Source organism: Oncorhynchus clarkii, chromosome 23, assembly GCF_045791955.1.
Source record: "Oncorhynchus clarkii lewisi isolate Uvic-CL-2024 chromosome 23, UVic_Ocla_1.0, whole genome shotgun sequence".
In the NCBI taxonomy this organism is placed as follows: Eukaryota; Metazoa; Chordata; class Actinopteri; order Salmoniformes; family Salmonidae; genus Oncorhynchus; species Oncorhynchus clarkii.
This window is the reverse complement of record NC_092169.1, coordinates 2,966,667-2,979,900: the sequence shown is the minus strand read 5'-3', so window position 1 is coordinate 2,979,900 and position 13,234 is coordinate 2,966,667. Positions and strand designations below refer to the sequence as shown.

The 13,234-nt window shown below is 40.8% G+C and overlaps 1 protein-coding gene across 1 annotated transcript in view; it reads right to left on the bottom strand.

Annotated features, from left to right (window-relative positions):
* Positions 1-10,354: 10,354 nt before the first annotated feature.
* LOC139381751 (brorin-like) overlaps positions 10,355-13,234 on the bottom strand; it is a 49,382-nt gene continuing 46,502 nt past the window's right edge. Inside the window, exon 4 of the mRNA XM_071125500.1 lies at positions 10,355-11,160. Coding sequence (XP_070981601.1) covers positions 11,018-11,160 — 143 coding nt within the window. The 3' untranslated portion in view covers positions 10,355-11,017. The remainder of the gene's footprint in view (positions 11,161-13,234) is intronic.

Below are 13,234 nucleotides of genomic sequence, written 5' to 3'. Positions count from 1 at the left end.
AAATTGCAATTTGAAAAGTAAATGTTTGTGCAAATAAATTGAAACTCTTCCATATTAAACACTATTTTACAATTATATGGTCGTCTCAATCTCAATTGTTCATTGTGGCTAAATGAAGGCCTATTTATGCTCTGATCTTGAGCGGTAATTCATTCTAATCTAGGCTGTCATAGTGATGATGGTGACGTCTGTTGATGGATGATCTTTAGTCAGGCTGTCTTTAGCTAACGTAAACCTCTCAAGAGCTGTACATGTTAAAAGTGCTGGGTTAAAAATAACCTAATTAGTTTTTCTGATAACCATGTGCTGTGAAAAATCACACTGCTTGTCTCTCACAGTGTCTCAAATGACACTGGCTTTTCACAGAACTGAATAGGCCTACCGTATTAATAATACAACCATTTACCAAGTCAATATACCCTTTGTAGAATGCGTCAGGTAGTATGTGTCAAGTACAGTACATTTGCCCTGGCATAGAATAATATTGAAAAGTTCCATGTCCATTACTCCCGAGGTCAAATAATTAATTCCACCCAGTGCCCTATTTATTACACTCCCATTCAAAGTGTATTCTATATGATATCCCATCATTTATTTCAATGGATGTGTTTTTAAAAAAAATCCAGTTATGTAGCGGGAAAAGCTATTAATGAATTGAAACCCTCCCCTTTGCCCCAGGATGAAAGTATTTTTGGCAGGGACAGGGGTATTTCTGGAGTGAGAAATTTCCGTTGAAGCAGTGCTTGTTACAAAATTCTCTACTATTAGTCAGCTTGTCTGCCTCTTTCTCCTCCTCCTCTGCAGTCTCGGAAATTATTTAAATCTCACATCTATCCCATAGTGCCGGGCCTAACACTACCACGCTGCAGGGACAGATCTGAACTGGCTGCATTCCTCTGTAAGAAAATGCAGCTTTGGAATTTGGAGCTTTTGTGATGCAGAGGGTCATTAAAGCAGTCATGATTTCAGTGTTGTTATCGTAGGCAATGTGTGTGGGGTTGATTCTCCTCCTGGGCAGGGATTATTTTAAGCAATCAGACAACGGGCTGAAGACTGATGGTGACCCAGAATGACACCTACAGATTAGGCAATCTTGATGGGAGAAAGAGAGACAGATACTGTTAGGAGGGCATGGATTCCAAAGTTTAATGTTTAATGTTTAATGTAACATATAAATGCATAAATTAGCCAGAAAAGCTGATAACCAAAAGGAAATAAAGTAATAGTGGAACATTCCAGAAGAAGTTATTGGGTCTTGTGATGGCCTGAGAGAAATCTGATCTATAGGGATCCTTATACATGAGGTATGTGAGGAATGTGCACTTACATATAAGCTAGAAATAAAGAGAGTCAAACACTGTCCATACATGGTGTTTCTTCGTACTGGTTACTTGGAGTACAGTATGTCCATATGTCTATCTAAACTCGTGAAAATGTATGGCCATATATTTATAGCCTCGTGCTGTAGGTCATGGCACTTGGGATGTATGCATCATACTGTAAAGAGGCAGTGAATTGATCACTGGCCATGCATAAGAGTTGACTCAGGGCAAAGTGGATGTAGTAGATTCGGTCTCATGTTGTACCTCCAACCACTGGGAAAAACAATTCTAACAGAATGCTTAGATGAAAACTCCCATGAGCACCAGGGGCAGTCATGTCCTCTGAGAGTGGCCAAGGGCTTTATTGTGCTACTGCTTCCCTGCCCTCAGTCGCTCCTGCTCTGTACTTGTCACACTCAGTTAGTTCAATGAAGTCATAAATATGCCTCTGTACATTTTTCATGAAGGAGGTGGGGGGCGGAAAATCTCCACTTTATAATGCTTCTAATATGGAGCTTTTCACACACATTATTTCCCCAGTCCAGCCTCTAAGGCGCCATCATGACGCTGTATGAGCATGATGGTTAATGTTCAGATTCCCCAAGGCTGAATATTACTGAAAATCATCATATACCAATGTCACGCTCAGCGAAGCTGTCAGAGACTTAGGAAACCTACAGAACATGCAGATGAAGAATTCATGAGTAGATAGAACTCACAAAAGAAAAGTAAGCAGCCTACCTACGCAAACAAAGGTCTACCTGCTGGAGAAAAGTGATGAGTCACCTCATTAAGTTTCTCCTGTTCATTCCCATCACTAATTCAGCTGTGGAGTCTCCACTAAACATACTGCTAATTAAAGCTTTTAGTGGGTGTTCAACCTAACCTGGATTATGCAACTGAAGCATAGCGCTTCAAAGAATAATGCAAATGTACATAAGCAATGTTAAAAACAATTTTATTAGCAGAAAATCCAATCATATGTGACCGACCGAATTGATTCAGTCTTAACTCAACATTTTAAATTGTGTTTTTTTTTACATTGGATAAAAGTAGAGACTCAGAGCTACAAAATTGTATATCATACACTGCATTTGAGGAACATAATTCTACGTACGTACGTAATTCTGCTTTGAAAGTTGATCAACTTGTGACCTCACTTTTGAAAAAAATGGCCTTTGAATGTTTTGGTACCTACTGGAGAGCTCTTCTTTGTCTACACCCATTCAGCACCAATCACACCCTTTTAAGCTTTAGCCCCACCCAAAATCTGACCTTTTTACTCGCCCTAGCAAAGCTGGTTAGGCTGTTTTCATGTTATCCAGAGAGTTGGTGACTAATTGCGCTGCTGGCAACAATTGAATTCCGCTTTTTTAACGAGGTTTACTGATACCGGCCATATTCAACAGGTGTTGAGCGTTTGTAAATTCATCAGTTATTCCGTGCTCTTGCACAGTCAGACGAGAGTGCTCTGTAACCGGAGTAGATGGCCAGATTGAATTTACGAACACACGCGAAATGGTTACTTAGTGGAGTCTTTTGTTAAGACATGTAGCTATTTAGCCAGCTAAATAATGAACCATAATCCCAACTCATGACGTTACTACCCTGCATGAATCTGCAGGTAGCTAAGCAACCAGGTTCAATGTTAACATTAGGCTGTAACTAGCCAAGCAAATGGCTCTGAGATACAAATAATAAGATCATGCACGTGATGTTAGCTAGCGAGCCAACCAGCTAACGTTGGCTAGCTAGCTAACAGTACACTTAGCTAGCAGTACACAATTTGATTTAAGTACAAATGGGTGTAAACATGGGCGCTTGCCAAAAATGGAATTCCATATTTCAGTCATAGACCATTGACCTAAACAGTTACACATATTCAGTCATCACTGTTCTATTACTAAAATAATGCATCAGCATCAACCAATAAGATGCATTATTTTAGTGATAGAACAGTGATGACTGAATATGTGTAACTGTTTAGGTCAATGGTCTATGATTGAAATATGGAATTCCATTTTTGGCAAGTGCCCATGTTTACACCCATTTGTACTTAAATCAAATAGGTTTTTAACATGTAGACTATGACCCAGCATTACAAGGCTATAGAAAAATCAATCAAACAATTATTCCTCAGAAACAAAGTATATTCAGATGGTTTATCATAGGAAACAATAGGAAATTGCTCACAGGAAACAATCTACCCGAAGGAATTTCAGACCCATTCTCCTTGTATATATTTTGTTGTGTAGTATTTTCCATAGGTGAGGCAGAAGAAAGAGACAGCTCTGGATGTGGCTAAAAGCTCTTTATCTGTGTGCAATAATACATCTCTGATTCTGAATTAAGATAGTACGCGTTTGCATTAGGCAAAGAAACCCCGAGGGTAATGGACTTTCTCTGTTGCTCAGAGAAATGGACTTGTCTTCAGAGACCTTTGTTTCCATTATTAAACAACCCCACTATTGCCTAGCCAAGCTGTTTTCATTCCCACCGACCAAAGTGGAATTACCTGCTTTTGAAACTTAAATGCAGCAAATGCACTGCCTCAGTCAGTCACTCGCTAACCAATAACTGCTGTCAGGTATCTGGAGGATAGATATCATTAAGGAAAGACTCCGTTAAAAATGTCAAGAGTTGTTTGCATTTAATTCTGACACACCTGTGTTGTTCACAAACTAGGTACCCGCAGGGGAGAAGATGGGCCATCGATATTACTGTAAGCCAAGTGAATATATGCACTGTGTGCTCTGACAGCCCGTATCAAGTGTTAGATGATGAATTACAATACGAGGGCCATATAAAATGGTGGGTTATAAATACAAACATGTGGAACTCAGTCGAGCGAAGAGAAAGGCTGCTTTCTTTACGATAACACAATCCTCCCTGCAATCTGACTGACAGCTAGTTACGCAGATGTGCCTATCAAAACAATGCTCTTCGTTATTGAACCACCTGGCATGCATCCAGTAATCAGGTCACACCGGAGTTTGGCTGCCTCTCTCTGGAGGAGATGGTGTTGCAGTGTTGTCCTAGAAGACGTGTAGTCCTTATCTTATCATTCACCCATCTGGACGGAAAACAGGCCATGATGGATAGAGCTAGATTAAATCCCCAATATCCATTAGACAGTTACTTTTGGGAGAAGGGGAGACGGAGACATGCTTTCCTCTCTTCATTAGTGATTGATGTTGATATTGAGGTAAAGCATTGTCTGTTGCTGATGCTGGTTTCTGATACCACAACTGGACCCTTTTCAACCAAACATGGTGACTGGGATTCTGGAATATAATGCTATGGTAGGGAATGTTACAGAGATGTTGGCGTTTCACCCCTGTGACTGTGTCAACCCCAGCTGAATGTAACCCCATCCAGAAATGTGAAATTCAAAATGTTAACGTGTGGCTGAGAGCAACAGACGAAATATAACACTGAATCTAAAGCACAATTTCAGGCCAGTCAGACTCTCTAGAGCTCAGCATTCAATCATGAACAGATGAACTTAAATTGATCAAGGAGTGCCAGGTCACATGGGAATGTTACTGTACGTGTTCTGTGAGATGGATTTAATGGATTTGGACAGATCTGATTCAGAAGGACGTAGAAGCAAATGGAATTATCGAAGCTGTTTACTAGCATTAGGCTGCTGTCTGGTGTAATTCATGTACAGTGTGTACAGCTGCACTGCAGAATTCTTAAGAAATAAAGTGAAGACCATGACTGAAATACACAAAGGCAGAAAAAACGATTCTATCTATACATAAAGAAGGACTGACTGAATTACTGCAACTTTAGTCTCGAAGTCTGTGTATATGAAATATCTTAACGAGTCAGAGTGTTGATAATAACAGCCACACATTACAGAAAACAGCACACCTCAATGCACTCACAAGCAACACACATTCCTAATATTCGGACTGAAATGGTATAAAGGTAGATTTGTTTGTGGATGTGTGATAGGTGAGAATTGTCTGTTAATTGAATGATTAGAATATTCCGCCCTGAAACATATAATTGTATGGAATTGATTAGAATGTATCAAATCATAATCAATAAATGTGTAGTCCTAGTCAGAATTAGGGTAAAACAATGTCTTTATGGTATTTCAAACACAGACTGTCTGAGCTTGGTGCCGACCTGTCTAGAGATTTGGGAGAGAACAGGGAGTACGTCTGAAGGTCAAGGGTAGTGAGACAGACAGTGTGTGCGTAGCAGGACATGTATGTGCGTATGTTTGTGTGTATGTGTGTGTGTATGTTTGTGTGTATGTGTGTGCGTATGTTTGTGTGTATGTGTGTGCGTGAGAAGTCAGTATAAAATGAATTGTTTTGTATTCTTGACTTTAGAACGTTCCGTGAACAAACCTTTTTGACCTAGCTGGGCCTCCGTCTGTTTCATTCGACCAGGATCTTACAAATTCTGGTTTGCAGACGGAGTAACATAATTAAATTGGGTTATGAACCTGGAGAACAGAATCCTCTTATCAATGTGAACTCTGCCAGAAGCAGAAATCATTTTAAATGGGTGGCCTCTACATGACAACATGGAAGCATGGCCTTTAGCTCCCATTAAAGGTACAGGTCATGAAGCAAGAAAGATGTAAAATGGTAAACAATATTACTTTCAATGTCATAAACAGATAGAAAGGAGACTCAGAATGACTCACATCTCCTAAACTTAAAGAGTAAAAAGAAAAAAAAACATATTTCAGCACAAGCATTTGTTACAGATATTTCCTACGGGCACATTGAGAATGCAGCGATGTTGCATCCTATACTCTGAGAACTGACAAGCTGCATGAGATGCACTCCTAACAGATTAGCCAACAAAATGCCTCAACTCTTCTTGGCATACACAGGCAGTAGCCTAGGTCTGGGCTGTTTCCAAACCTCCAGTACAGTACCGTAAAACTCTTGACTTTTTCTTTGCCAGACTTTTCCACTGGGGGCAATGATGAAAAATATCAAGAGAATGTGTCTGTAAACAAATGATCTCTGGCTATGCCTATGTTTGATATCATACATCATTTGAATCCGCCGTATTTATGACGCACACAGACCCTTTACATGTTCTGTTTGAGGTGTCCTTGTAATATCCCTGGAACCTTTGAGGAGCTCAAATGCAGTGATCTGTAGCTCTTTGAATGCTGACATATATATATATATATATATATGTGTGTGTCAGCATTCAAAGAGCTATATATATATATATATATGTGTGTGTGTACAGTATGCATAGATTAGCTACATTGGCATCCACATGTAAATGTTATTTATCCCAACTTGTTTATTCCACAGCCGTATGGATATTGTAAGTAATTTATGTAGATGTTACTAACACATTAATATAAGAGATAGCTCAGCAATGTAATCCTAACAAAATGTAATTAATGACAGATTCTAGTCTCAGATACTGGTATACTGTCGCAGATACTGGTTAACTGATGGTGCCTTCATTATTTGAACACTTGACTACACAAATGGTCCTTCAACCCTTGCAGGCACTTTTTTAATTTGACAGAGGTCCATGGCTGGGTGCCATTAAAGAATAATGAATTTCGTCATTTAATAGGAGCAAAGGCATGCAGGCTCACTGATATGAGCATTGTCCAGAACGATAGGGATTCATTGTGAGGTGACTGTGTCGAGAGAACCAGGATAATCTCTTGTGTTTTTCCCAGACATATGTCTCCAATTAATGTACACTCTTTGAAGGAAGACTCGGCAGTCTTGAAGCACGATACTTTGGGAATTTCATTTCAAAGTAGATAACTCATTTAATTTGAGTATGTAGACATTGGAGATGGTTTTAATCATGCTTTTCAATCTTAAACTTCACGTCAGACAACTTTGAATAGATAACTGTTGAATAAATGGCTGAATCCCAAAACCAATATTTCATTAATATTGGATCCACAATCACCAGAGATATAAAATAAAGTCCATGCACACATTCATTACTTTTGGAGTGGATACACAGCTGGCCTCTCTTCTGTTTTGACAATTAGTCATTTGGAAGTGAATCTTACATTTTCTTTCATTGCTAACTTAGAGAGAGGAGAGAGAGTGACAAAGACAGATGAAGGGAGGCGGGAGAGAGACAGACGGAGACAGACGGAAGGGAGGGGGGAGAGAAGCTGCAGATAGTCTGTAAAGCATCTACAGATGGACTATCCAAACAAAGTAAAGAGATCAACATCTAAATGGAGACTGGAGTATGCACAGTGCACACCAGCAAGTGTAACCTATTGTATACAGGAAAAGAGGGAAAGAAGAGCATTCATTTCACACAAGTACATTCCCAATCCATAAATCTTGAGAGTGAATTGAGATGTGATTGGAAAGGGAGCGGAAGCGTATGGGAACAGGGGTAGATGAGGAGAGACAGAAACGGATGTGTGGCACTGCTCCCCTGCTGCTTGAGCGGAGCTTGTCATGTAAATGCACACATTTGGGCTTATTTACCTCGATCCTGCAGGGCTGGCTCACAGGCACGTCTCACTGCTGGAGGCACACTACCGTTGTCTGGCAACCCTGGATCAAAGAGCGCTGCTGTGTGGCTTGCTCATTAGGGACCGGGGCACCGAGAACCAAGCTGAAGAGCAGACCCTCTCCGACAAAACATCACCACATCTGTCCATTTGCCTCCTTTTCATCATGCACTGTTCTGTGCTGTTACTTTGTAAAACCATAACGGGATTAGGCTCAATTCTTCCACCAGTATTAAGAAGGGTAATTGTCCAAAAGTAGTCTGTAGTAGAGTCAGACATAAACTCAGCAAAAAAAGAAACGTCCCTTTTTCAGGACCCTGACTTTCAAAGATAAATCGTAAAAATCCAAATAACTTCACAGATCTTCATTGTAAAGGGTTTAAACACTGTTTCCATGCTTGTTCAATGACCCATAAACAATTAATGAACATGCACCTGTGGAAGAGTTGTTAAGACACTAACAGCTCACAGACGGTAGGCAATTAAGGTCACAGTTATGAAAACGTAGGACACTAAAGAGGCCTTTCTACTGACTCTGAAAAACACCAAAAGAAAGATGCTCAGGGTCCTTGCTCATCTGCGTGAACGTGCCTTAGGCATGTTGCAAGGAGGCATGAGGACTGCAGATGTGACCAGGGCAGTAAACTGCAATGACCGTACTGTGAGACGCCTAAGATTGCGCTACAGGGAGACAAGATGGACAGCTGATCGTCCTCGCAGTGGAAGACCATGTGTAACAACACCTGCACAGTATCGGTACATCCAAACATCACACCTGCAGGACAGTTGCAGAATGGCAACAACAACTGCCCGAGTTGGACTGAGGGCTTGTAGGCCTGTTGTAAGGTAGGTCCACACCAGACATCACAGGCAACAACGTCACCTTTGGGCACAAACCCACCGTCGCTGGACCAGACAGGACTGGTAAAAAGTGCTCTTCTCTGACAAGTCATGGTTTTTGCCATTTATTGTCGAAGGAATGAGCATTACACCGAGGCGGTGTGTCACAGCATCATCAGACTGAGCTTGTTGTCTATGCAAGCAATCTCGACGCTGTGCGTTACAGGGAAGACATCTTCCTCCCTCATGTGGTACCCTTCCTGCAGGCTCATCCTGACATGACACTACAGCATGACAATGCCACCAGCCATACTTCTCGTTCTGTGCGTGATTTCCTGCAAGACAGAAATGTCAGTGTTCTGCCATGGCCAGCGAAGAGCCCGGATCTCAATCCCATTGAGCACGTCTGGGACCTGTTGGATCGTGGGTGAGGGCTAGGGCCATTCTCCCCAGAAATGTCCGGGAACTTGCAGGTGCCTTGGTGGAAGAGTGGCGTAACATCTCACAGCAAGAACTGGCAAATTTGATGCAGTCCATGAGGAGATGCACTGCAGTACTTAATGCAGCTGGTGGCCACACCAGATACTGACTGCTACTTTTGATTTTGACCCCCTCTTTGTTCAGGGACACATCTTTCCATTTCTGTTAGTCACACGTCTGTGGAACTTGTTCAGTTTGTCTCAGTTGTTGAATCCTGTTATGTTCATACAGCTATTTACACATGTTAAGTTGGCTGAAAATAAACGCAGATGACAGTGAGAGGTCGTTTATTTTTTGCTGAGTTTAGATGTATAAACATCTGGTACTACTGCAACCGATCACACTGTGAGTGAAAATGGTTCAATACAAAAACACAGCTCAACACTAAATCCACCATTGCAGATTGTGTCTCCAACCCTGGAGCTGGTTTTAGTACTCCATCATTTAGTGCATTCGGAAAGTAATCAGACCCCTTTTCCACATTTTGTTACATTACAGCCTTATTTTTAACAATCCCTCAATCCACACACAATACCCCATACTGATGAAGCAAAGACGGGTTTTTAGAATAAGGCTGTATGTTACAAAATGTGGGGAAAGGGAAGGGGACTGAATACTTTCCAAATGCACTGTATCATGACATTGTACTGTATTTTCATCCTTAGCCTACCTGTAATGATTAAAGACAACCTTTTCTCTTCCCTAAATATTAATTCCGACTTACACCTTCCCAGTAAGCAAACCTTTTACAGCTGGGAAAGAGAGCAGGAAGTGGGGATCAACGTAATTAGAGCCCAGTCTCCTCCTTATTAATTCAGTTAAAAATAACACGATTCCAGCTTATGTCCTTAGGCAGATTTTATGGAAATTCAAGATTTTCAGTTACCATTGAACCTCTATTGTAATGCAGATAGCGGTTGCATATTAATTGGCACAATTGTTTACTAATTTCTTCTATGTTCTCTTGACAGTCTATGAAATATTAACCATCAGCTCTTGCATCAAGCATATAAAAACGGTCTTGTGAGATAACAGTTGCAAAAATGAAACATCTAAATCAACATGAATCAATAGGATGTGTGCTGCGACATCTAAAAACTGTATTTGGTTCAAGGAATTGATATTACCATACAAGCGCCTACAGTGCACCAGGTTGCTGTTTATTTTAAACATGAATACATAATAGAGAACTGCTTACAAAATGCACATAAAATCAAAACACATCAAAATGGCAAGAAAAGAGAGCTAAATCTTTAAACAGTCAAGTAACTTCTTACATTTCTTCAACAAGTCATTTTCAAAATTACATAAAGTTGTCCTATTGAAACCTTACCAATTGGTTAACTTCAGGTAATGACACTTGCCTGTCTGTAGGCTATGGTTTCTACCTCTATAAAACACAGACAGCTGTACAGTAAGGATTCTATACATTCCATGATGTTTATTTGACCTCTAACCCAAGACATAGCAGCTTAATAAAATACAGCGCCTATAAAAAATATATTTTGGCTAGTTTATAGTTTTTCTACTGTATTTCTCCATAAATAATTCAGTACATAGATAAATAGATATTCTGTATGTGGATTACAAATCTTCATACAAAGCTTGATTTAATAATCCATGTGGTTATAAATGCAGAAATCATACGGTCTGGAGGGTGACCCTGACCTCAGGTTTAGACTGAGTGAAGGCTGCGTTGAGTTAGCCTGGTCAAACCAGAATGAACACTGCGCTCACCATTGTTTGTGCTCAACAGAGTTCACTTTGGTTTAGTCAGGCTAGCATTGAGTTGCGTACTTACTGGCAATTATCACGGTGGGAGCACCCATGGCCCCATAACCCCTGCCCCCATGCCCACTTCCAGTGCCAGTCTCTAGTTCTGCTAGCATTCATTCTTGCTGCAGGTGGCCTGACGCTCAATCTGCCACGTGCCCTCCTCATACGTGCAGTAACAGATTGAACACTCATCGATCTTCACCTCACGTCCAGCTGGGATCACTTGTGTGTCTGCATAACAGTTTGGCCCTGGCAAAAGAGGAATTGAATAAACTGTTAAATTGGTCTCAGTCAATCTCATGATCTTGTATACAGTCAATCCAAGACCTGAAAAAATGTTTAGTGGGATTGTGGTTGGAGTGGATGGAATGGCAAACACAGTAGGGCCATTCCACCCACGATCCCACAGAGCTGTTTTTCGTTTGGTTAAAGGGAAGACATGCCTTAATTTGTTGCCCTTCATTGGATTGTCTCTCTGATGAAAGATAATGTTACTGATGCACAAATGACCATTAACCAAAAATATCTACTAATAGTTGAGGGATTATCCAAACAAAACCATTTCAACATCATGAGTATATCAACCAACATACCATACAACACACTGTACAACTTTGTAAAACACAGATATCCAATGGATACTACAGGAAAAGGAGAGCCGAACAGGCCCAAATTAACATTGAAGGAGCTGCAGTGGAGCAGGTTCATGGTCCAAACACACCAAGACAGTTGTGAAGAGGGCGCGACAACACCTTTTCCCCCTCAGGAGACTGAAAAGATTTGGCATGATCCCCAAATACACAAAAAGTTCTACAGCTGCACCATCGAGAGCATCCTGACCGGTTGCATCACCGCCTGGAATGGCAACTGCTTGGCATCCAACCGTAAGGCGCTAAGGAGGGTAAAGCGTACAGCCCAGTATATCACTGGGGCCTAGCTTCCTTATCATCCAGGACCTACACTACCATTCAAAAGTTTGGAGTCACTTAGAAATTATTGTTTTTGAAAGAAAAGCTAATTTTTGTCCATTAAAATAACATCAAATTGATCCAAAATATAGTGTAGACATGTTAATGTTGTAAATGACTATCGTAGCTGGAAAAGGCGTAGAGGTCCATTATCAGCAACCATCACTCCTGTGTTCCAATGGCACGTTGTGTTTGCTAATCCAAGTTGATCAATTTAAAAGGCTAATTGATCATTAGAAAACCCTTTTGCAATTATGTTAGCACAGCTGAAAACCGTTTTTCTGATTTAAGAAGCTATAAAACTGTCCGTCTTTAGACTAGTTGAGTATCTGGAGCATCAGCATTTGTGGGTTTTATTACAGGCTCAAAATAGCCAGAAACAAAGTACTTTCTTCTGAAACTCGTCAGTCTATTCTTGTTCTGAGAAATGAAGGCTATTCTATGCGAGAAATTGCCAATAAGCTGAAGTTCTTGTACAACGCTGTGTACTACTCCCTTCACAGAACAGCACAAACTGTCTCTAACCAGAATAGAAAGAGGAGTGGCAGGTCCCGGTGCACAACTGAGCAAGAGGACAAGTACATTAGAGTGTCTAGTTTGAGAAACAGATGCCTCACAAGTGTCAACTGGCAGCTTCATCAAATAGTACCAATAAAAATAAAATATTAAGATGGGCAAAATAACAGACACTGGACAGAGGAACTCTGGAACAGAAGTGTATATACTAGGCGGTGTCAGGGGAAGGCCCAACATTTTTTCAAAGCCTCCAGTCACCTAAGTCATAGACTGTTCTCTCTGCTACCACATGGCAAGAGGTACCGGAGAGCCAAGTCTAGGTCCAAAAAGCTCCTTAACAGCTTCTTCCCCCAAGTAAAAGAATGCTTAACAATTAAATCACATGGCACCCAGGACTACAGTGCCTACAGTGCAAAAGTATTCACCCCCCTTGGCGTTTTTCCTATATTGTTGCATTACAAACACAAGAGTCAAAATTAGTGAGGTGAAATGATAAAAATAACTTGTTTAAAAAAAAAAATACAATGTTAAAAGATGGAAAAGTGGCACGTGCATATCTATTCACCCCCTTTGCTATGAAGCCCTTAAATAAGATCTGGTGCAACCAATTACCTTCAGAAGTCACATAATTAGCCAAATAAAGTCCACCTGTGTGCACTCTAAGTGTCACATGATCTGTTACATGATCTCAGTATATATACACCTGTTCTGAAAGGCTCCAGAGTCTGCAACACCACTAAGCAAGGGGCACCACCAAGCAAGCGGCACTATGTAGACCAAGGAGCTCTCCAAACAGGTCAGGGACAAAGTTGTGGAGAAGTACAGATCAGGGTTGGGTT